Here is a 23,511-nt window from a genome sequence, read left to right as displayed (position 1 = left end):
GCTTATCCCCCCACCCCAAAGAGGTGGGGACCATTTCTGATGCTCCAGCCTGCTCCCCCAGAGGGAGGAGCAGCCTGCCTGGGTTCTTTGGGATGGGGGGTATGAGCCCTGGGTGGGCTCCTGGAGGTAAAATTGGATTTGTGTGTGTGGGGGCTATTGGGCTGTTACAGTCGCCTGTGCTGTCACCCCCCTCTTGAGTGCTAGGAGGCGTCCAGGGCCTTAATGAACCGGCAGGGATGGGAGGGGTAGTTTCTTGGTGCTCCACAGTGGAAGGGTGCCCAGCTCCGTAATGCTCAAGAAGATCTGAGGGGTGGGTCTTGGGTCTCCAGCCCCCCTTGACTGCTTCCGGCTTTCGTGCACCCTCGTTCTTTGCACATATTGTGGGTGGGTGGGGTAGACAAGGACCAGTCATCCCCACCCCTCCCTCTTGTCCACCTTCTCAGTGTCTGGGCGTTCCTTCTGGGGGAGAGCTCTACATCCTCTGTCTTCTGCTAGAAAAAGAGAGAGAGAAGGGAGCAAGAAGAAAAAAAGGGGGGGAGATCGGCCAGTCGGAACTGCATGGAGGGCCTTCTGCTTTGGGGGTGCTTCAGCTACTCAGGTCCCAGCTCGCCACCCCAAACCTGGGGAGGGCTCCGGGATGGATATGCCCGAGACAGAGTAACTTCCATCTGTAGCTGGGGGAGCAGGGTCTGGCTGGGAGGCCCCTTGCCTTTGCTAAGGGAAGTGTGCTCAGACTCCGGCCATCCTCAGCCGCCTGCCGCCCGGGTGGGCGGGACTGATCAGCTGGCAGTGGCTGCTGGGGAGCTGCTCCTTGGTTGAATCCACCTGACAGCTGCCCCTGAGAGGAAGGGACAGGGCTCTAAAATAGCCACTAGGGACCTCCGTGTCTCTCCAGGCTCAGTCTTGACTCAGGTTCAGCTGCTCTGTCCTGTCCACCCTTGCCAGTGACACAGACATCCTGACCCTGATCCACACACTTGGTGGCACTCGCCCAGACACACACCTACACAGGCGCACACACCTGCGTATACAATACAACTCCCTGGCAGCAAACCACCCACGCTCTGCTCCCCGCCCAGAGAGACTGCCACCTCCTGCCTGCCTCGGGGACCTCCTCCAGGAGCCCTACTTCAGCACGAGGCACACGCAGAGCCCCTAAGTGTCCCCAGGTCTCCTGACAAGGCACTGCCTGCCAGCCCTTGCCCTCAGAGGTGCACAGCGTCTGTCACTGTTCACAGAATCAGGCTCGCAGACGCCTCAGGCCCACTTGCCCTCCTGGCACGCGCTGCTTCCTCTCCTGAGCACACCACGCCTACACACTTTCCCAGACACACCAACCCCTGCCTGCCATACCTCACGCACCACATGCTATCCTGGAAGGTGGTCACGTCCTCTCTGCCTTGACCCAAACCCCACGACTCCCACCTAACTCCCTCTCTGTCACTCTCTTGTTGTTAATGTACTTCAAGAAAGCTCTTAAACCCACTCCTACCTCATCTTGACCACAGTCACTCCAGGCCGGCTTTGGCCTTCTGCAGAACCTTCCATTCTGCTCCAGCATTTGTTCCCCCACACAAGGCTCTCTGCCTGCCTGACACTGGAGACATAATGTCCGTCCCTTCAATTCAAGCTCCCGCTCAGCCCCCACGGGGACTCCCAGAAGTGTGTCCTCACACACCACCCACCCCTTGTGGTTCCATCTGTTGGTGTAGTTCTGTCCTGGTCGCTTCCACACAGACAGGCCTGTGGACTTGCTGAGATTCATTCAGTAATGCACATCTTACTGTCATCTTCTGCCACTGACACCATTCGACGTGCGTGGATGAGGGTGAGGCCTCACGGCCTGTGCCTGGCCCACCAGCGATCCTCTTTTTCCTTATGTGTAAAAGGGGTGTGTTCCCAGACACACAACTGAGACATGTCTCAGAGATTGGCTGAGAGGGTTTTGATGACTATAATCATAGTAGCCACAATTGTATTTAGTAGGCACTTAGTATGTTCCTGACTGGGAACTTTTCTTTCTTTTCTTTTCTTTTTTCTTTTCTTTTTTTCTTTTCTTTTCTTTTTTTTTTTTTTTTTGAGACAGGGTTTCTCTGTGTAGCCCTGGCTGTCCTGGAACTCACTTTGTAGACCAGGCTGGCCTTGAACTCAGAAATCCACCTGCCTCTGCCTCCCAAGTGCTGGGATTAAAGGCGTGTGCCACCACTGCCCGGCTGACCATGAACTTTTCAATCTGGTGTATTTTCGGGCCCTTGGAAAGTCCCTAATTAGAGACATGTGTTCAAATATTTTTTACATTCATTTATTCCTTTTTGTGTATGTGCACATCATGGTACACATGTGGGGATCAAAGGACAGCTTGCAGGACTTGGTTTTCTATTCTGTGTAGATACTGATGGCCACGCCCTGGGCCATCCTGCTGGACCAGCAGCAGCAAACTTTTTTTTTTTTTAATCATTATTGCATCCTTTTCTGCAGTGCACGCACACACCTGTCAGACACCTTCAAGAGCATTCCAACCACTTCAAGCTTACTCACGAGGCCACCCCTGGAAGCCGTCTGTCTCCTCTGCATCACTGGGGTGTTCTCAAGTCTGTGTGTCATAGGGATGACGTCCGTGCTCACCCCTCCCACCACTCACCCGGGGCTCCATACACTCGGGTTCCAGCCCCGTGCTGTCAGGCCATTCGCTGCACCCCAGCCCCCAGCCCAGCCACCACACAGCTCCACCCGCTCAGCAGCAGCCTCACCATGCACACACTCACAGCTGCCTCTCTTGCCCTCCGTCCCAGGGACACAGATGACACCTGTCACTCATGCTCACCTGGCCTCAGGTTTCTCCATCCTTTCTCCCTTCTTTCTAGGCATGATGAGATATTTAAGAGAATGGAGAAGGGCCCAGAGGCAACATAGAATCAAACCGGAGACTGTCCCAGCTCTGTCACTTAGCAAGTGCCACCCTGTGTGGCCCCATGTCTTGTAAAAGGGAAGCTCACTAGGATCCACTTTGCTTACACCCCTCATCAGGGGAGTTCTTTAAGGCCCTGGCAAGGATTAAAGTAAATACCAGACACATGCAGCTGTGAAAGGCCGAGAGGTTCTGGAAGTGATCATCAACACAACACACACTTTACCACACTTCAGAAATTTCAGCCATGCTGCATCTTACACATCTCCTGATGGTCAAAATACTTTGATTTACTTATTTATGTATTTATGTATTCATTCATTCATTCATTCATTCATTCATTCATTCATTCATTCGGTTTTTTGAGACAGGGTTTCTCTGTGTAGCCCTGGCTATCCTGAACTCACTCTGTAGACCAGGCTGGCCTCGAACTCAGAAATCCGCCTGCCTCTGTCTCCCAAGTGCTGGGATTAAAGGTGTGAGCCACCACTGCCCGGCAACAATACTTTGATTATTCTGAAAGAAATGGGAGCTGAAAGAGGCTAGCTAAGAAACTTGCCAGACGTCGCCCAGATTGATAGAGGTAAACCTGGCATTAGAAGCTAGGCTCCTGAGCTCTGACCATTCACACTCTGGCCTGTTTTGAGGCTGTAGTTTGGATGTCTGTCTGTCTGGGTCCTCTCCTGTCTTCCCTAGGTCACCAGGGCTATAAAGGAGAGTAGGAAAGAACACAAGAACTGTTTGTAGCCTGTGGATGCTGTCAGCCCTGCCTGGGGCTTTGGTGGGAAAGTGTCCTTAGAAACCATTATGAATCGAAGGGTACCTTGGGCCACACTGTCTGATGTCTGATGTCCCCTTGTTATGACTCAAGAGCTATCCCCTTCCTACGCCCGGAGTCTCTGAATAGCAGTCATCCCTCCTCAGTTTGTACACCTCCACAGATGGGGAGCTCATCCCCACCCCCTCTGAGGCGGCCTATTCCACTGTTGCGTGGCTTGGACCTCTGGCAAATTTCTGTAGCGCTTGAGCCAAATTCTTCCCCCTCAAAACACGCACTTCTCCCACCTGTCCGTGGGCTGTCTTCTGGGGTCACCAGAATGTGTGTAAACCCAGCTCTTCCTCCCTGGCGCCTGGGGGAGGCCCCTTCTGTGTCTCTCCCAGCTGGCATGAAGCAAGGAGAACCAGAGAGAGGCTGGCATTCGCAAGGCTGGAGGTGTGTGTGTGTGTGTGTGTGTGTGTGTGTGCGCGCGTGCGCGCGCGCGTGTATGTATGCATGCATGAATGTGGGGGCTGGCCAGAGAGCCAGCAGAATGGATGTTGGAAGAAGGCTGCCGGCCAGGCTGGGCAGGGAATTGGTATCTGTTTTGCTCAGTCTGCACTGGGAATTGTGGAGCCCAGGCAGGAGAGTCCAGTTGGTCAGGACCCGCTGGTCCAGTGGGAGTATTAGGAATAAGAGGCTGGTGAGCTCTGCTCTAGTCTTATTCCTGTGTCAGCACTGACACCCTGCCCCTCTCTGTGTCAGCACTGGACACTGCCTCTCTCTGTGTTAGCACTGGACACTGCCCCTCTGTGTCAGCACTGGACACTGCCCCTCTCTGTGTCAGCACTGGACACTGCCCCTCTGTGTCAGCACTGGACACTGCCCCTCTCTGTGTCAGCACTGGACACTGCCTCTCTCTGTGTTAGCACTGGACACTGCCCCTCTGTGTCAGCACTGGACACTGCCCCTCTCTGTGTCAGCACTGGACACTGCCCCTCTCTGTGTCAGCACTGGACACTGCCCCTCTGTGTCAGCACTGGACACTGCCCCTCTCTGTGTCAGCACTGGACACTGCCCCTCTCTGTGTCAGCACTGGACACTGCCCCTCTCTGTGTCAGCACTGGACACTGCCCCTCTCTGTGTCAGCACTGGACACTGCCCCTCTCTGTGTCAGCACTGGACACTGCCTCTCTCTGTGTCAGCACTGGACACTGCCCCTCTCTGTGTCAGCACTGGACACTGCCTCTCTCTGTGTCAACACTGGACACTGCCCCTCTCTGTGTCAGCATTGGGCACTGCCCCTCTCTGTGTCAGCACTGGACACTGCCTCTCTCTGTGTCAGCACTGGACACTGCCCCTCTCTGTGTCAGCACTGGACACTGCCCCTCTCTGTGTCAGCACTGGACACTGCCCCTCTCTGTGTCAGCACTGGACACTGCCCCTCTGTGTCAGCACTGGACACTGCCCCTCTCTGTGTCAGCACTGGACACTGCCCCTCTCTGTGTCAGCACTGGACACTGCCCCTCTCTGTGTCAGCACTGGACACTGCCCCTCTCTGTGTCAGCACTGGACACTGCCCCTCTCTGTGTCAGCACTGGATTCTCTATGCCTCTCTCTGTGTCAGCACTGGACACTGCCCCTCTCTGTGTCAGCACTGGATTCTCTATGCCCCTCTCTGTGTCAGCACTGGACACTGCCCCTCTCTGTGTCAGCACTGGACACTGCCTCTCTCTGTGTCAGCACTGGACACTGCCTCTCTCTGTGTCAGCACTGGACACTGCCCCTCTCTGTGTCAGCATTGGGCACTGCCCCTCTCTGTGTCAGCACTGGACACTGCCTCTCTCTGTGTCAGCACTGGACACTGCCTCTCTCTGTGTCAGCACTGGACACTGCCCCTCTCTGTGTCAGCATTGGGCACTGCCCCTCTCTGTGTCAGCACTGGACACTCTCTGCCCCTCTCTTCAGTCCTGAGCCATATTTCCAGCCCAGTCTCTGCTTCACTTTAGGGAAAAGATGAACTGAACTTCACAAATGGTGTCATCTTGAGGCGGGTTTTGAGTCTGTCCACGGGGAAGGCCAGAGGCAGGTGGACTTGGGAGCCTCAGGTCCTGCCTGGTGGCAGTACAACAATGAAGAATGCCATCGAGCTTGGCATCAGTAGACTCAACGTCTGTGCCAGAGACCCTGCCTCCGCCTTTGCTTGGTTTGTGAACGTGGGTGGGTGATAACACTGCTTCTTAGGGCCAGGGAGAGGCACAGGGTGGCACCTCAAAGGGCCAGCCTGGCAACTCACAGAGCAAGGAGTGCAAAAAGGGCTGCAGATCACACGATGCAATGGAGCAGACCTGGCTGTGAGAAGATGGAGGCTGTGTGGGTCGGCAGGATGAGTGAATGCCGTCAGTCACCCCCCAGCTCCCCCTGCACCACACCGTTTGCCTGTGTCTATCTGTGGGTGGGGGTCCTGGGATGATGGCAGGGTGCTGAATCCAGTGAGGCTACGGGAAAGGTCAACTCCCCAGAGGACCAGTGGCTCATGGCCAGAAGGGGCTGGCAGAATGGACATCTGTAAATAGGCAAGAGCCCCCGGGGGCTACTTTGGCTGGTGTCCCTGCATTGGAGAAAAAGCATGGGTCTTGAGGAGACAGTGCCTGGATACTGTGGGTCCAAAGCCCAGGAGAGGCGCCTTGCCTGTATAACTCTCTTAACACTTTTACCTTGATGTAGTTGTATAGGGCAGTGGAGTAGCTCTCTGGATCCTGAGTTGTTGAGGTTGTTGTCTGCATCCTGAGGAAGACTGTCATATCCCAGAATCCCTGTGCACTAGGAGTAGAGGTGTTTGGAGGCAGAGCCAGCAGAAGCAGATCCGGCTGAAGGAAACGCTGCAGGGCAGCCCAGAGCAGCAGGTGTCCCAGGCACCGTGGGGTGAGGCGGAGTGGAAAGGACCCAGGTGTCTGTTTTGCTCTCTCGGGGCTGTTTCTGCCTCCTCGCAAATCTGAAGCTGTCCCAAGGGCCCCTGGGTCCCCAGAGAGGGGACTCCAGGAGGGCTGGGCTTCGTTGTACTTGACCCTGGTGCAGAGTCAGGAGGCCTCTATTGCAGAACTGTGAGGAGAATGGACAATGAGCATGGGGGGTCTGCAAGCCAGCCCTTGCCCTCCCTCACTCTCCCTAGAGGGCCTGCACAAACCCAGCCTCTGCCCAACAGCTGCCTACACACAGGCGCTTGCACCTGGCCGTTCTCTATACAGACTGGCTGGAGTCACCCGTTTCTGGACTCTCAACCATTCTACATCCCGCTCTCAACCAGATAACCTGTCATTGGCTCTTAGGACCCAAGCCCCTACCTGGGGAGTCTCTGGAATCCTCCCCACCTTCCCCCACTCTATCCATCCACCCTCCTTCAACTCCTTGACTGGACAGACAGAACAAGACATCTTTCCTAGGCTTTTCCTCTGCTATTGCCCTAGAGGGCTGAGTCTCTGGGCTGTGAGCATGACAGGGGACTGGGGTGGGGGTGGGGCAGAGGAAAGCCACCCCTCCCCCCAGGCCGGGGGTTTGTGAGTGGACAACAGCACACAATCTCATTCCTTCCACCAGTGGAAATCAATAGCTAATTAATTCTCTCCCCAAAATAGTGTCCGGAGGTGGGGGTGGGGGCTAGGAAAGAGGCAGACAGAGGCAAGGCTGGGCCAGACTGAGACTGAGACCCTGGAAGAGGAGGGGGAGGAGATGAGGTGGGGATGGTCAGTCTTTTGGGCACCAGGGCTGGGCCTCTGCTGGGGGGGTCTCTGGCTGCCCCTTCTGGAGAAGAGGAGCTTTGGCTTTTTCTATGCTCCAGCTTCAGGGTCCCTTGTCCCTGCCCTGGGCTGGAGGTGCATGCGTGTGTATGTGTGTGTGTGGGGGGGGGGTGAGGGCGTCAATCAGGCTGGAAGCAGGTGCTGCATTTAATTTGATTGGCTAATTAGTCCGCGCATGCTAATTATCTCCATTACCCAATGAGGAGAAGCAGTGGCTCGCTATATATAACCAACAGCGTTTGCAGGGAAATGGGGGCTGCAGGCCTGGCTCTCTTCTCCCTGACTGGGAAGGGGCTGTCCTAGAGGGGCGCAGTGCAGGATACTTTGGTTCCTCCCAGTACCATCTTATCCTGTAGGACTCTGGGTAGGCAGCAGCAGAAGGGGTGAAAGAGCTGCGGTAGGGGACTGGCTTTGTAGCTGTATTTCAGTTGTCTGCCTAGCCGCTCCCGAGGGCTTCAGAGCCCTCTCTGCTCATCTTTCTTCTGACCACTGGTCACTTTGGCCACCTGCCTTCCCGTCACTCTCTGTACACCCTGGATGTGGGTCTTCAGTGTAGCCCTGCCGGCTTCTTTTTATGTCTCAGCTTCCTCCCAGGTAGCTCTCCGGTTCTCCTGCCCCGAGTCACTGTCCTTCCCTCGGGAGCTCACCTGTGGCTGTCCTGCTCTCTGTCTCTATCGTGGGCACTTGGAGTTGGACAGACTTTGGATTTGAAGCCTAATATGCTGTTGGGTGTCTGTGTGACCTTGGCCAGGTCTCTAGACTTCTCTGTAGGGTCCCTCAAGGGTGAACAGGAGTAATGGAACTCGTCGAGTGATTAAGTTAAACGACATTTGTAAAAATGCCCCGGATCCAGGGCCCTGACAAATGCCATTTGAATATGGAATTTAATTTTCTCAACCTTCTATTTCTTTTCTCCCCACCAGCCCTCCTCTCCCCTCCATTACTCTTCGACCTCCACCAGTTTTCAGGTGCTTCTCTCCTTCCTCTCCTCTCCTTTCCTCTCCTCTCCTCTCCTCTCCTCTCACCTGTCCCCGGCTCCTCCGAAACTCCAGCCCCTCCCTGCTCCTTTCCCAGGCTTCGTATCCCCTCCATCTCTCCCTCCTTCCCACCCTCCCTCCCCAAAATAAAATCAATGCAATATTCAGGAGGGTTGTTGGATATAAATAATTACGACTTGGAGTTTAACGAGATGCAAATTCCCCTCCCTGTCGTGGGGTATAAATTGCTCTCTGACAGCCCGTTACAAGGGTAATCATTTCAGAAAGGCAATTTTATGCAAATGAGCCTGCCTGCCTCCTGGTAGCTCCCCCCAGGCCTGGGTGGGGGGCCTGGAAGAGCTGAGTGCTGAAGAGAACCCCAGTTACTGGGACCTGAAGCTGAGGACCGGAATCTTGGGGAGGGGGAGGGGGACTCACCCTTAGCTTGAGAAAGACCTGGGCAAGTGGAAACTGAACATTTGACAGTGGGCCACCAAGTAAGGTTGGGAGTTCAGAAAGTGTGTTCAGGGAAAATGGAGGCATGGAATTGGATGTCTGTGCTCTCGAGTGGATGGATACCTGGGTCCTGCCTGGCTTTTCTCCCTTGCCCCTTCCCAGCCTGGTAACCCCGTGGTACCATTGACGAATTGGCATTTAATTAATCCCAATGAATTATTTAACAACTTCATTATCCAACACACCAAGAGCTGATGAAAGCCTGATCCCTGGCTGAAAGCGGGAGCCAGGCCCAGAGGTTAGGCAGCTCAGAGAGGTTGGCTGGGGTTAAACTGCAGGAGGAGTGCGCCTCGGCCCCGCCCCTCGGGGAGCTGGCCTGGGTGCTGACTCTTGGACTTTAGTGAGGGCTTCTTCATTGGGCTTCGTATAGACTCTCTACCGTGTTACTTTTCCGCCGGTCCACACCTCAAACCAATAATGCCCATATGAGCACCACCTCAACTGTTAGCCCCCCAGTATATCCAAGAATGATGCTTTCTCTATCTTGGAGCACCTGTGCAGGTCAAGGCGAGCTGAAAACCTCAAGGGAGCTGGCCATGCTGGACCAGACTTGTAATCCCAGCACATGAAAGAGGAGGAGGTGGAGGCAGGAGGATATCAGAAATTTCAGGTCATTTTCCGCTACATAAGGAGTGTGTGGGTGTGGGTGTAGCCTGGGCTAGATGAGACTGTCTCCAAAAACCAAAAAGTGCGAAAAGGAAACAGGTGGTCACCTGCTAATTTGAGATTGAGAGCCAGACACCGACGACACCCCTTGAATCTGAGCCCTCGATTAAACCTTTCCTCTCTGTTTCCCTGCAGGCGTCCCTCCCCCACTTTCCATCCGAGCCCGCCGCGGGGGAGGGGCTCCACCACCACAGCCGCCGTCGTTGTCTTCCGGGGACGTGGATACGTGAGCCCCGGCGGCTGGGTCCATGGCACTGTGAATCGGCGAGGGAGCCCCGCTCCGCGCGAGGGGCGCCCGGCCCCCTCCCCGCCCCATGCGCCCGCGGCTCTGAAGCCTGAGCGGGGCCGGGGGCCGGGCGGCGTCGGGGCCGCCGGAGGCATGGCGCTCGGGAGTCGGTGGCAACCGCCACCCCAACTGCTGCCGCTGCTGTTGCTGCTGGCGCTGGTGGCGGGCGTCCGTAGCTTGGAGTTCGGTGGCGGCCCCGGGCAGTGGGCTCGCTACGCGCGCTGGGCGGGAGCGGCGAGCACCGGCGAGCTCAGCTTCAGCCTGCGCACCAACGCCACGCGTGCGCTGCTGCTCTACCTGGACGACGGCGGCGACTGCGATTTCCTGGAGCTGCTGCTGGTGGACGGGCGCCTGCGGCTGCGCTTCACGCTGTCTTGCGCCGAGCCCGCCACGCTGCAGCTGGACACGCCGGTGGCCGACGACCGCTGGCACATGGTGCTGCTGACCCGCGACGCGCGGCGCACAGCGCTGGCGGTGGACGGCGAAGCTCGCGCCGCCGAGGTGCGTTCAAAGCGGCGCGAGATGCAGGTGGCCAGCGACCTGTTCGTGGGCGGCATCCCACCCGACGTGCGCCTCTCTGCGCTCACGCTCAGCACCGTCAAGTACGAGCCGCCTTTCCGCGGCCTCCTGGCCAACCTGAAGCTGGGCGAGCGGCCGCCGGCGCTGCTGGGTAGCCAGGGTCTGCGCGGTGCGGCCGCCGACCCCCTGTGCGCGCCTGCGCGCAATCCCTGCGCCAACGGTGGCCTCTGCACCGTGCTAGCCCCCGGCGAGGTGGGCTGCGACTGCAGCCACACTGGCTTCGGCGGCAAGTTCTGCAGTGAAGGTGAGCCCCGGCGCGGCCGCGAGGAGGTAGAAGGGTGCGTGGGCCGGGGCCTGCTAGGCTGTGCTGGGGCGGGAGGCCGAGTGAGAACGTGCTTCAGCCCGCCATGGTTGCACGGTGGTGCCCAGATTAGGTTTTACTAAACTGGCGCCAGGGCGTGAGGGTGGGTGCTGCTCTAGAGTAACCCTCCCCACCCCACCGCAGCGGATGGTGTGGGCGTGGCCCTGGGCGTGGCCAGGGTGAGAGCTAGCAAGACCGGTGAGGGGCTTGTATGGTGAGGTCCAGAAGGGGCTGAAGGCCCGGGACCTGTGAGTGGATGGATGGTAAGGTCTTGCGGGTGGGACCTGTGCAGGCCGTGGCTGTGGGAGGGCCTGTGAGACAGAGTAGGGACCGGTACCTGGGGCGGGGGCTTGTGTGGCCTGAAGCAGGGTTCGGCCTTTGATAAGCGGTGGAGGGATCTGAGTGACCCAGGCCTCTGAAGAACTGGGGTACTGGCGGTAGCCACTGTCTTGTGAGAAGGACTGATCTGTGAGACTCGGACAGAAATCCGCTTGAAGACCTACACCGGAGGGTGAAGAGGGAGGTGGGGACAGAGAGATTCTGTCATAGAAATCTCCAGAGTTGCATGAGAGGGTGGCTGAGGTTCCTGACTAAAAGTTGACCTTTTTGGTGATGGGTCTGGATGCCACGCAGTCTCTCCCAGGTTTGAGAGCGGGAGGGGAGGATTGTGTTTCCAACTCGGGAGCGCTTTCCAGTTTGGGGCTGGGCTGGAGATGACAAGGCTGGATGAGCCTTGCTGACACCCTGGAATAAGGTGGGACAGAATATGGGGACTTGGAAGGAAGGCATTGGGGCCTCTAAAGCACCCCAGTTTGTAAGAGAGGTCACATGGCTGAGCCCACTGGCAGGCAGGAGAAAGAACAGAGGTTGAATTGAGGGCAGCTAGGCTGTGCTTTATAGGGACAAAGGAAATAGCTGCTTTTATTTTGGTGTGACTGGTCAGAGGAGAAATTTTCTGCATTGATTTCAGGGTGGCAGCTCATCATCCAGCAAGTGTGTGTGGTAGCATTTGTTTTTCTGTCTCTACTGTACAAGTCAGGGGTTGGTTTGCAATTGTGTGTGTGTGTGTACACGTGTGTACATGTACATGTGTGCACCTTCAAAGAGGTGGAGTCTTTGAGGGAGTATTTGTCCTCAAACTAGTGTGGCCCTGGGGATGGTGTCCCTGAGGGTGTGTGTCTTCAGTCAGCCTGGGGAGGGTCCAGGTCTGCAGATACAGCGCTGTTACGGGAAGCCTGTTCTTCAGCATTTCGATTGTGTATTTGCAGCTATGGTGGGTGAAGGAGCCAGGTGTGTTGGCGCACATGTATAATCCCTGCGTTTGAGAGGCAGAGGCAGGAGACCAGGAGCTTGGGGTCATTTTCAGCTCCTTAGTGAGTTTGATGGCAGCCTGAGCTATATGAGACTGTCACAAACAAAGCAAAAAGGCAAGCCAACAGAAAACTTAAGGCGGGGTTTAGGATTTTGTGGAACTATGTTCGGGACACATCTTTAGGAACTGAGTATATTAACATGACACCTTCTCGCCTTTTCTCCAAGGAGCTCAGGCGCTCCCTAAACTGTGAAACTGTGCAGAGGCCCCGAGCCTGCCACCGTGGTTTTGGGTGCCTATGTGTGAATGGGTCCATTTGAGTGTCGCTCTGACCGCCTGGAGACCAGCACCTAGCAGAGTGGCCAGGGCACATCCAGGAGGGGCTGAGGCCCTGTGCAGGTTCCCATGTGTGTGTTTCACTGAGGGACTTGGACAAGACATTTGGAACTTATGAGAAATTTCCAGAGCCTTAACTTTATTCTCCAGTTCCTATGACCCCCTCCTCACCTAGCCTTCCTAAGAAAACAGGATGAAGTCTGGGTAGTGGTGGTGCACACCTTTAATCCCAGTACTTGGGAGGCAGAGGCAGGTGGCTCTGTGAGTGCAAGGCCAGCCTGGTCTACAGAGGGAGTTCCAGGACAGCCAGGGCTACACAGAGAAACCCTCTCTCAAACAAACCAACACACACACACACACACACACACACACACACACACACACACACACCCTAACACCCCCCCCCCCCCAAACAGGATGAACTGCCTTTCTAATTTAAGGGAGGGGAAATTCGAGCCACAAAGAGGCGGTAGTAACTGCTGCACAGTCCCGCCACGGTGGAATTAGGCCTCAGTATATGGGAATTGTACTCAGAGGCATCTCTGCCAATCCATTCACTGAAAGCATCCATTGTCCGATGTGTCCAAGTTTTTGTAGGTGAGAGAGATGGTTTTGTTGAGTGGATATGCGAGAGTTAAATAAATGTTTGGGTCGGCAGAGCTAAGAAAGATGGCTATGTGCATCTGACCCACTGTTGGTGACAGTTGGCATGGGTAGGGGTGGATGTGGTGTGTACATATCGCTGTGTGTGATCCGTTGAGAGAGGTGCTTTGTCTGATAAAGGGCAGGTTGTGTCTGTGTCTCTGCACTGAATCGAGCGCACGGCAGCTAGTGGGTGTTTGATTAAGACTTGGGGAATGAATGGAGAGATATTAATAAGTATTTGAGAGAACAAAGACTTGTGGTAAAGCCATATGTGTTGACGAAAACTCACAAGTGTATGTTTTGGGATCTGCGTTGTGGGTGGGCGTGGGGTGGAAGACACTGACTGTGTGCACCTGGAGTCGGCAGGTGCAGCAGGAACTCCTGACCCCTCCTGCCTCCCCCTGCCCTCAGTCTGCTCCTTCTTAGGCTTGTTCCTGAGTCCCTAAGCAGTCTTTGTAACGAGCAGTGCTATCACTTCTAGCTCATTCTTTGTGTGTGTGTATGTGCGTGTGTGTGTGTGTGTGTGTGTGTGTGTGTGTATGTGTGTGTCTGTGTGTCTGTGTCTGTGTGAGTGTGTGCTTGTGCGCCACTCTTGCTATGTAGCCCAGGCTGGCCTCAAACTCATGCTTTTTCCACCTTGGTTCCCCAAGTGCTGGGATTGTAAGTGTGGGCCATCTTGTCAGGCTTTTCTCTAAGACACGCTGAGGATGTCAGAAACAGCATCTGCTTCTTCATTAAAAATTAAGATTTTATTTATCATTAGTGTGTGTGTGTGTGTGTGTGTGTGTGTATACACACGCATGCCCAAATGTATGTACGTGCACCATGTACATGCCTGGTTCCCTTGGAGGCTAAGATGTATGTCAGATCTCCTAGAGCTGGAGAAACAGAAGGTTTTGAATGAAGCTGGGAACCTAATTCAGGTCTTCTGGAAGAGCAGTAAATACCACGGACCCACCTCCCCAAACCTCCATTTTATTTTATTTTTTTAAATCCCACTAATTTATTTATTGTGTGTGTGGGCACTCATGCCACAACACTTATGTGCTTGTCAGAGCACAGCCCACGGAGTTGATTCTCTTTCCACCATGTAGGTCCCAGCGATGGAACTTGGGTCATCAGGCTTAGAAGCAAGCACTTTTTATCTACCAAGCCATTTTTTCTGTCCTTCTAGCACATTCTTATCCACCCAAGGAGGAAGAACATGGCCTCCCACTGTGAGTTACTGGGGCTGGGGGCAGGAAAGCTGAGGGGACCAGATCCCGACAGATCTCTGAACACTCAGAGTCAGGGTCCTTACCCTCCTTTGGAAGCTACAGTCACTTCATTATTACCTGCTTTGAGTGCTTTCCATCTTTTTCAGAAACCAAGGACATTTTTAAAAGTCAGTAATTCACAGTACAACCTTCCAAAGAGTTAGTTATTATTTTTATATGTGTTTATTGGGAAAACAAATGACTCTAAGCTCTCATGAATTCAGAAAAGCTTTTAGATGACTTTGATGTTGTATTCACCATTGTGGTTAATAAAATATACATTAGGAGAAATAGTTTTAGCTTTATAGGCAAGATGTACCAAATTGCCTTGAGATGTTTGTATACATATGGATCTGCGGATCTTTTGGAATCTCCCTGTAATTTCCTGGGGTCTTGGCTTACCCAGCGACCGAGAGCCCACATGGCGGAATGTTTGCCGCTTGCTTTCTCTGGGGCGACTGGGCACATGTAATTGCTGACAGAGCTAAGGATGGCTCGCCGAGCATCAGTGTTCCTGCTGCTGACGGGGTGACAAGGTTGGGGTAGTGTAGACAGGGATTTTGCCATCTGCACTTCCCCATGTCATGTGTGCATGTGGAGAAGAGCAAGAATGGAAGAGAAAGAAGGGTTGTGCAGGCAGGTGTGGGGACCCCAGATGGAGTCAGGGCGCAGATGCACTGGGCCGAGTGTCAGGTGCTCACCTCGATCAGGAGACAAAGGAAGAGACTGTCACTGTGCATGCTGCGGAGATGGACACTCTGTGTTGTTGGTTGGCTGGCAATTTAATTCAACAGGTGGTGATCAAGGCCCCTTTGTAGTGTGCGGGGCTCCGGCGTCGGAAGTTCAGTTGAGGAAGTAGATACAGAGGCAGGGAGTGCTTAAGCAACTCTGCATTCAGGCCTCTTGGCCAGTGACTTCATGGCTTACTTGAGCACCCATCTGTCTGTCTGTCTGTCTGTCCGTCCGCCCGTCTGTGAGGTGATGTAATAATAGTACTTGCCTCAAAGAGTCGCTACAACAATCTTGGTGAGTTCATATAAAGTCCAGAGAGTGGCATGTGGCACAGAGAAAATGCTCAATAAGTACAGGCTTCAGTCCAGAAACCTCAAGTCTAAAGTGCTCTAAAGACTGAGATGCTGAGGGGTACGGACATGATTGCAAGAGGAATCTTCTACGCCAACCTCATTTGATGGACTAAAGGGTAAGAAAAAATGGATGGAGTGAAACCACTGTATTAAGTCACCTGCACACTATATGCATAGGTGTATTAAAGGAGTGAATATCCCAAGACATCTCATTATATATATTCAGCCTTCCTAGAATTAAAAAAACAAAAACAAAAAAAGAAAACCCCAAAATCCTGAAATATACTTCCAGACTCAAACATTTCAGATAAGAAATAATGCTTGGCTTGGGACTGCAGAGACAGCTCAGTGGAGAGCATTGTTCTTGCAGAGGATCCAGATTTGGTTCCTAACACCAACATAAGGCAGCTCACAGTCCCCTCAAGCAATTCCAGCTCTAGGGAAGCCGAGGCTTCTGGCCTCTGTGGACTCTTGCATACATTTGACGCACAGAAACTCATTCAGGAATACGCACATACATAAAAAGAAATAGATACATACTTTTAAAAAGAATATTCAACCTCCAATAACAGTAAATAAACTAAATCCAAAGGCGCAATTCACAGTGTGTTACTTGCCTGAGATATGGCAGGCGCGGTAGGGTAGCGATTCCACAATAGATTGCTCTCCAGGTATGGTGTATTACTAGCATTTGGGGACCACTGCTGAAGAAACACTACACATTTGAAGCCAACTTAGGCGACATGGCAAGTTCCTCCCCATCCTTAACTATATAATGAGACCCTGTGTCAAAAACCAAAATGGCTCCACAGTAAAGGTGCCTGCCACCAACCTTGATGACCTGTGAAATCTCTAGAACCTACATGGGAAGGAAGAACTGACTCTTGCTGGTTGTCCTTAGACCACTGTGCGAGTGCTGTGCCAAGTGTGGATGGATGGATGTGCACTAAGTAAAGTCTGTCTCTTGTAGGCAGCATAGTACTGAATCCTGTATTCTTTTTAAAGCTCATAGGGATAGACTCTAAATAGATTTCACCATATTTATTTATTTATTCATTTATTCATTCATTCATTTATTTATTTATTTAAAGAGAGAGAGAGAGAGAGTGTGTGTGTGTGTGTAGTATGTATATGTATATGAGTGGTAGATAATTTGTAGGAGTAGAGTTTTAAGAATTTTTATTTTATCAGTATTGGGGATCGAACTCAGGGCCTAGCACACGTTAGGCAAGGGTTCTAGCAGTCCGCTAAGATCCTCCTTGCCATTCCTGTAAACAAAGGACTCTGGGGTCTCAAGGATGGAGAGGGTTTACAAATCAAGAGGACTGCTAATCGGGTGGTGAAATATTACTTGGGACTGGCTCAGGAGAGGCCAAGCCAGGCAAAGGGACAGCTATTAAAGAGGCATGGGAGGGAGGGAACGGGCGTGCCATCCGTAGAGGAGGAGAAGCTGAGGCCAGGCCTTGGGTGGCTGGTTCAAGTCACTCATGTGACAGTAGATGTGAACTGGCTGTGGAGACTGGCGAATGCACACAGGGTCTGAGCAGGTAGGCGATGAAGGTGAGAGCCGTATGTGGGAAACAGGCAGTAAAGCGTAGAGGGACTCTGTACAGCAGTTAGATGGGGCAGAAACCATTGGAAGAGAGTTTGAACGAGGTTTTAATTACATTTATTTGTGTATGTGTCTATATGCACATATATGAACGCATGTGCACATATATGCATGCAGCCCCAGGATAAACTCTAGTGTCACTCCTCAAGTGCCATCTACCTTGCCATTTTTTTAAGGCACGGTCTCTCTCTCTCTGGTTCTAGAATTTGCTGATTAGACTAGGCTATGCTTTTACCTGAGTTCTGCAGAGTTGAGCTCATGTCTAATGTTGTGTGTTAGACACACTTTACAGAGACGCCTCCTGCCCTGAATGTTGATTGTTTTGGAGTAGCCAGGAAGGGTGACAGCAGCTGTGGTGGCCATTGGGATAGCTGCAGTGACAGACAGAGACTGAAGCTGCGAGCTGACCCCGCCTCTGTGGTGGAGGTGGGAAGGGAGGATTCAGAGAACAAGAAGCTTCCGTTTTGCAGGTTGGAAGGGTGGTAGAGAGGTGAGAAGGGGAGGGGTCCGGAAGGGCTTGGGTTTGCCCGTGTGGAGTGGAGTGGCCGTGGCCTTCCTTAGGCACAGCTATCCCAGTGCTCTCATTTCTCTTGCTGTGATGAAAGCCCTGAAAGGGTTTATTTTAGCTCATAATTTCAGGTTATAGTCCATCACTGGGCAGGGTGTGTGTGTGTGGGGTGGGGGGGCGGCAGGAACTTTTTTAATTTAATTTTTTTATTTATTCATTTTACATTCCTCAATGCCCCCTCCCTCATACATTCTTCCCCTCTTCTCCTCTCCTTCTCCTCTGAGTGGGTGGGGGCCTCCCTGTGTATCCCCCCACCTGGCACTTCAAGTCCCTGCAAGGCTAGGGCCTTCTTCTTCCACTGAGGCCAGACAAGGCAGCCCAGCTAGAAGAACGTCTTTCTTTTTTTTTTTCTTTTTCTTTTTTTTTTAGGCATGGTCTTTTTTGTTGTTGTTGTTGTTGTTTGTTTTTTGTTTTTTTGGATTTTGGTTTTGTTCGAGACAGGGTTTCTCTGTATAGCCCTGGCTGTCCTGGAACTCACTTTGTAGACCAGGCTGGCCTCGAACTCCGAAATCTGCCTGCCTCTGCCTCCCAGAGTGCTGGGATTACAGGTGTGCGCCACCACCGCCCTGGCTGGTCTGGAACTTACTATGTAGACCAGGCTGGCCTTGGACTCACAGAGAGTCCTGGGACCAAACACCTGCACCACCATGTCAGCTGTGTGTGGATGTTTTAACTGCATGTTTGCGTACTACCTGGTGCGGCACCCAAAGAGACCAGAGGATTTGTTGGATCCCTGGAACTGGAGCTACAGAGAGCTGTGAGTCACCGTGTGCAACTGAACCTGAGTCTCTGGAACAGCACCAGTGCTCTTAAGTGCTGAGCTGTCCCTCTGGCTCCGTGGCTATTGGCTCTCCTTAGAGGTAACATTTCCCCAGAAGCCAGTGACTGCTTCAGATCTCAGGGCCACAGGTTCTCCCCTAAGCCAGGCATGCGCAGGGCACCCGTGCGCTTGTGGGCCTGCTGGGCTGTTTCAGAACGGCATCCATCCCTGTGGTGCAGAAGCAGGAGAACCTGTGTTCTGAGCTCTTGGGAAAGAACTCACCCTGGAAAGCCAGGTCATCACACTGAAGCACAAAACTCACCAAGGCTGAGAATGGCTCAGTGGGGGAGCTTATCACCCTCTCTGCCTCCCTGAGCGTCCCCCCTGAGGACTCAGGGAGGCCATGAGTTCCCTCAGGTGTCACCATGGTTTCTCCCCTGGATGTGACCCTTCCTGCTTGGCTGTCCTTTTCTGAGGACATTGTTTTTAGCCCTCCTCCCCACTTCCCCCACCTTCACTGATGTCCATAACTATCTGCCGGAACTCTGGGTTCCTGTTAGATGAGACAGTGCTGTCTCTGTCCTCAGCCAGGTCACCGAGTACACAGGCATGTGCAGGTTGGGATTAGATCAGAAATGTGACAGCAACAGCTTCCAGGGGCGGAAGGGATGCCAGGCAGAAGGGGCGGGCCTCTCTGGGAGTGGCGCAGAGCTGAGCAGGGTGTTTTCAGGGAAAGGCACAGGATGGCTGCAAGGGCTGGCAGCTTCGAGGCTTCAAGGCTCCATTCTGCTACTTGCTGGCTCTGTGAACCTGAAACTGACCGAGCCGGAAGTCGATGCTCTGGCAGCTCGTCCTGGAGATCAGTAGGTTCAGGAGGCCTTGAGGAAGAGGTGGTACTAGGCTAGACCAAGAGGGCAGAAGGACGCCAGGGCTTCCTTGCTGGGGGTGTGGGGTGTGAGGGAATTGGTGTCTCCAGCAATGGTGAGGTGACAAGATTGGTTGTGCTTTGTGGGAAAATACAGTGTGGATTAGCACTCCAGAAGCTTCTAGCAGTTTTGACTTTTAGGTTAAGAAAGTATCTCTCAAGATGCTTCCATTCCAGTTGGGTGGTGGTGGCGCACGCCTGTAATCCCAGCACTCTGGGAGGCAGAGACAGGGAGATTTCTGAGTTCGAGGCCAGCATGGTCTACAGAGTGAGTTCCAGGACAGCCAGGGCTACACAGAGAAAAAAAAAAAGTGCTTCCATTCCATATTGGGTCAGGGTAAGGCTGGGTAGGAGATGGGACTCAGGTTTGTTTTGTAGTTTAGACTAAGCTCACATAAGATATGTGGTCAGGCATGACCTTGAGCTTTCTAATCCTCCTGCCTCCACCTTCTGAGTTCTGGGATGTGCCACGGTGTCTCGTTATGTAATCGGGGACTGGGGTCAGGCAAGCATTCCTCCAGCTGACCCGTAGCAGCCCTTGCTGCAAGCTTGAAGCTTAGGGGATTTAGATTAAGTTTTGTTGGTGTTTTTTTTGAGACAGACTCTCTCGACTTAGCCCTGGCTGTACAGGAACTCACTCTGTAGATCGGGCTGGCCTTGAATTTACAGATATCTGCCTGCCTCTGCCTCTCAAGTGGTGGGATTAAAGGCACGTGCTACCATGCCCAGCCTTGGATTAAATCAATTATTGATTTTAAAACTTTAAGATATGTATTTCATTTTATCTTATGTATATGAGTGTTTGTCTGTGTACCACATGCTAGCCTGGTGCCCCCAGAGGCCAGATGAGGGCATCAAGTCCCCTGGAACTGGGGTTATAGTTGTCAGCTTCCATGGGGTGCTGGGAACTGAACTCAGATCTCTGGAGAAGAAGTCACCGCTTTTACCTGCTGAACCCTCTCTTCAGACTTTGAGATGTTATTAAAAATTATAATTATGTGTGCACGCATAGTGTGTATGTGTGCACGCATGTATACATGATGTATGTTGGAGTGTGTACACCATGGCACTCATGGAGAGCAGAGGGCAGTCATTGTGGAATTAGTTCTCCCCTCCCATCTTTGTGTAGGTTTCAGGGATGCGACCTACTGAGCCATTTTGCTGGTTCTCCAGATTCAAATTTGATTGCCACCAATAGTGTGACCTTAGATAAGTTGCTTCTGCATTTTCCCCCATATGCGTGTATGTGGTATTCGTGTTTGCATATATATACATACATATATATACACATACACACACACACACACACACACACACACACACGCCCACATGCACACACACACACACACACCACACACACTTCCTCACTTGCTCTCTACCTTATGTACAGAGGCAGGGTCTTTCACTGAGAGCTCACCATTTTGAATACTCTGACTAGCTATTTTGCCCTGGGGATTCTGTGTCTACTTCCTTCTGTGTTCTGGGATTATATGGGCCGCCTGGCTCACCTGGCTTTTGTGTGGGTCCCGGGAACCTGACCTCTGTCGTCACAGTGGTAGGCATGAGTCATGTATACAGCTCTGCTTCTGCTTTTGGACACTTGGTTTCTTCAACTCTTAACAGAGGCATAGTCATTTGTATTCAAGGGTTATAATAGTAGTGGCGGGTACAGGAAACAGCACACAACAGGATCCAGGCCTGCTTTAGTGCTCAGAACACAAGAAGTGTTATTATATTATTCACTCAACAAACATAGCCATGTCTTCTTACAAGCCAGGAGCTGAGCACGCAGCTGGGGGGAGAGAGATGAATGAGACATTGTTTTGTCTCGTACAGTTTTGCAGTCCCATCAGGAAGCCGAGTTGAAATTACAGTTGCATGTAGCTTTAACAGGGGCAGTGGTAAGATGTGTGTATCCCAGAGCTGGCCCAGAAGAAGGTAACTGCTGCTCTCCTGTGTTCAGAATGCACAGGTATCAACACGGGTCTTGAGGGGAAACTGGATTTCTCAGACTGCTGTGTGTGTGTGTGTGTGTGTGTGTGTGTGTGTGTGTGTGTGTATTTTGGGGAGAGTAGATAGAACATGGCCTGTTAGGGGAATGGAAAGAGGCTGGGTGTGGCTGGAGCCTGGATTGTTGCAGGCCAGGAGATTGAAGAGGGAATTTACTGAGATGTGTCAAGGAACTTAGGTGGCATATGGGCATAAACTGCAGGGTGAAGTAAACTTCACTGAAGGGAGGTCCTCTCAGAGGCCTATCTAAGCTCCCACAGACAGATGCGGCCTTAGCTGGGCTGCACTGATGGGGGATGGGAGATTTAGAAGGAGGAACCCACAAGTTCTGGTATGAAAAGGGGGAGGAGTGCATTCTGGGTGTCTGGCCCAATCAAGACAGGAGAGGGCTTGAGGGGGAGGGTTCCGAAGCCACCTCAAGACAGGCCAGCCAGAGGCAAGAATCCTCTGAGAGGAGGGAGTGTGGAGTCTCTGATTGGCACCTGGGTAAAGGGATGGTGATGGAGAGTGTTCCAGATGTGTCTCCTCCTCAGAGAGGAGGGGTATACCATGGAGCCTGCAAGGCTTGCAGCCAAGCTGATGTAGAATGCGACAGATGAGGTAGTGGGGCCTGACTCTAGCTTAGATAGCATTTTGTTTTGTTTTTCTGAGACAGGGTTTCTCTGTGTAGCCCTGGAACTAGGCTGTCCTGGAACTCACTCTGTAGACCAGGCTGACCTCGAACTCAGAAATCCGCCTGCCTCTGCCCCCCAAATGCTGGCATTAAAGGTGTGTGTCACCACTACCCTGCGGGACACTTTTTAGAGATCGAGAATTATAGGTTGAAAACAAGGCCTTTGCCCCAAGGCATCAAGGTGAGCTATGGGTGAGAACATGGAGAAAGAGATGTGGCTAAGGGACAGGGAGGGACAGCTGGAGGGGCCTGTGGTGACAGGCGAGGGATGCCGACCACGCAGAGCAGATGGAGCCTGCCGTCTCAGGGGCTCACTGGTTTCACGTTCCCGAGCATACTTTAAAATTATTCTTTTAAAAAATATTTATTTTACTTTATGTGTATGTGTGCGTCCCCGAGGACAGGTGCTTGTACCACATGATGCAGTGTCAGCAGAGGTCAGGGAGGGCCATCAGATCCCTTGCAACTGGAGCTCATAGGTGGTTGTGAGCCACCACCATGGGAATGCTGGGAACGGAACCTGAGTCTTCTGTAAGCACCCCTGGCCACTGTTCATCTCCCCAACCCATTAAAAAAAATTAAATTACATTCCACTGTGTGTGTCTGTGTGCAAGTATGTGCACATGAGTGGGGGTCCAGGGAGGCCAGAGGCATCTGAGCCCGTCGCGCTGGAGTTACAGTTGGTGGTGTGGGCCGCTTGCTTTGGAAGCCCAACGAGGGTCCTCTGGAAGAGCAGGTAGCTCTCTTAACCACGATCTTTACAGCCTGGAAATACTTTTTGAAATATCTGCTATGTGGAACTGTCTAGAAATCAAAGCGACTTGCACAGGTGTGGCAGCTTGGGACTGGCTAGGGTCTTAGCATGTTAGGACCAAAAAGTTCCAGCAAGGCGTTCTCAGAGCACTCCCCCAGAGTTATGATGAGGCTCGGTAGCTTTAGAAGAATCGTGGTCTATACAGCACTGGTGGTGTACCGGTCAGGCCAAAGCCTCTCTGTTGGGTACTGTAGAGTGTTTTTGTAATATGGAAGCTTGTGGGTGGACAGAGATGGGTAGGTGGCAAGACGACTTGTGTTTCCTGGGGGCGTGTGGGAGTGGGGGTGATGCATCGGGAGTATCGTTAGGCTGCTGTGCAGGTGCTGGCGTTTGCACTCTGTCTCTGCATGTGTGTCACAGGTGGGATGGTGTGCGATAAATAATATATTTGTTTTTGCAGTATAATGCCCCTCTCTAAGAACCAATCCCATAGAATGTGCTCACAGGAGGGAGGACACAGCATGTATGCAAGCATGTGAATTGTCTCCGTCTCAGGATCTGAATGTGTGTTTTTCCTTGAGCGTTTGTGTGCTTGCAGGCTGTGGAGTTTCTCTCTTCTGCCTTGGCTCCATCTAACATCCTCTCGGTCAGTGGATGAGTGACATGTTTAAATCTGGGAGCTCCTTGGTCCTCTTACAGAGTGGGCCAGAGTGAGGCCTGTGTGAAGAGACGTGGCTTGGCTGAAGGAACCGCTCACAGCCACTTTCTCTCTCTCCACATCAGGTGTG

At 52.7% G+C, this 23,511-nt stretch overlaps 1 protein-coding gene across 1 annotated transcript in view; it reads left to right on the top strand.

The window, feature by feature from the left end:
* Nucleotides 1-10,000: 10,000 nt before the first annotated feature.
* Nrxn2 (neurexin 2) overlaps nucleotides 10,001-23,511 on the top strand; it is a 103,159-nt gene continuing 89,648 nt past the window's right edge. Inside the window, exon 1 of the mRNA XM_052191372.1 lies at nucleotides 10,001-10,730. Within this exon, the coding sequence (XP_052047332.1) occupies nucleotides 10,001-10,730 (730 nt within the window). The remainder of the gene's footprint in view (nucleotides 10,731-23,511) is intronic.

Source organism: Apodemus sylvaticus, chromosome 1 (genome assembly GCF_947179515.1).
Source record: "Apodemus sylvaticus chromosome 1, mApoSyl1.1, whole genome shotgun sequence".
Lineage (NCBI taxonomy): Eukaryota > Metazoa > Chordata > Mammalia > Rodentia > Muridae > Apodemus > Apodemus sylvaticus.
Note: the sequence above shows the minus strand (reverse complement) of the source record. Positions and strands in the feature narration are given on the sequence as shown.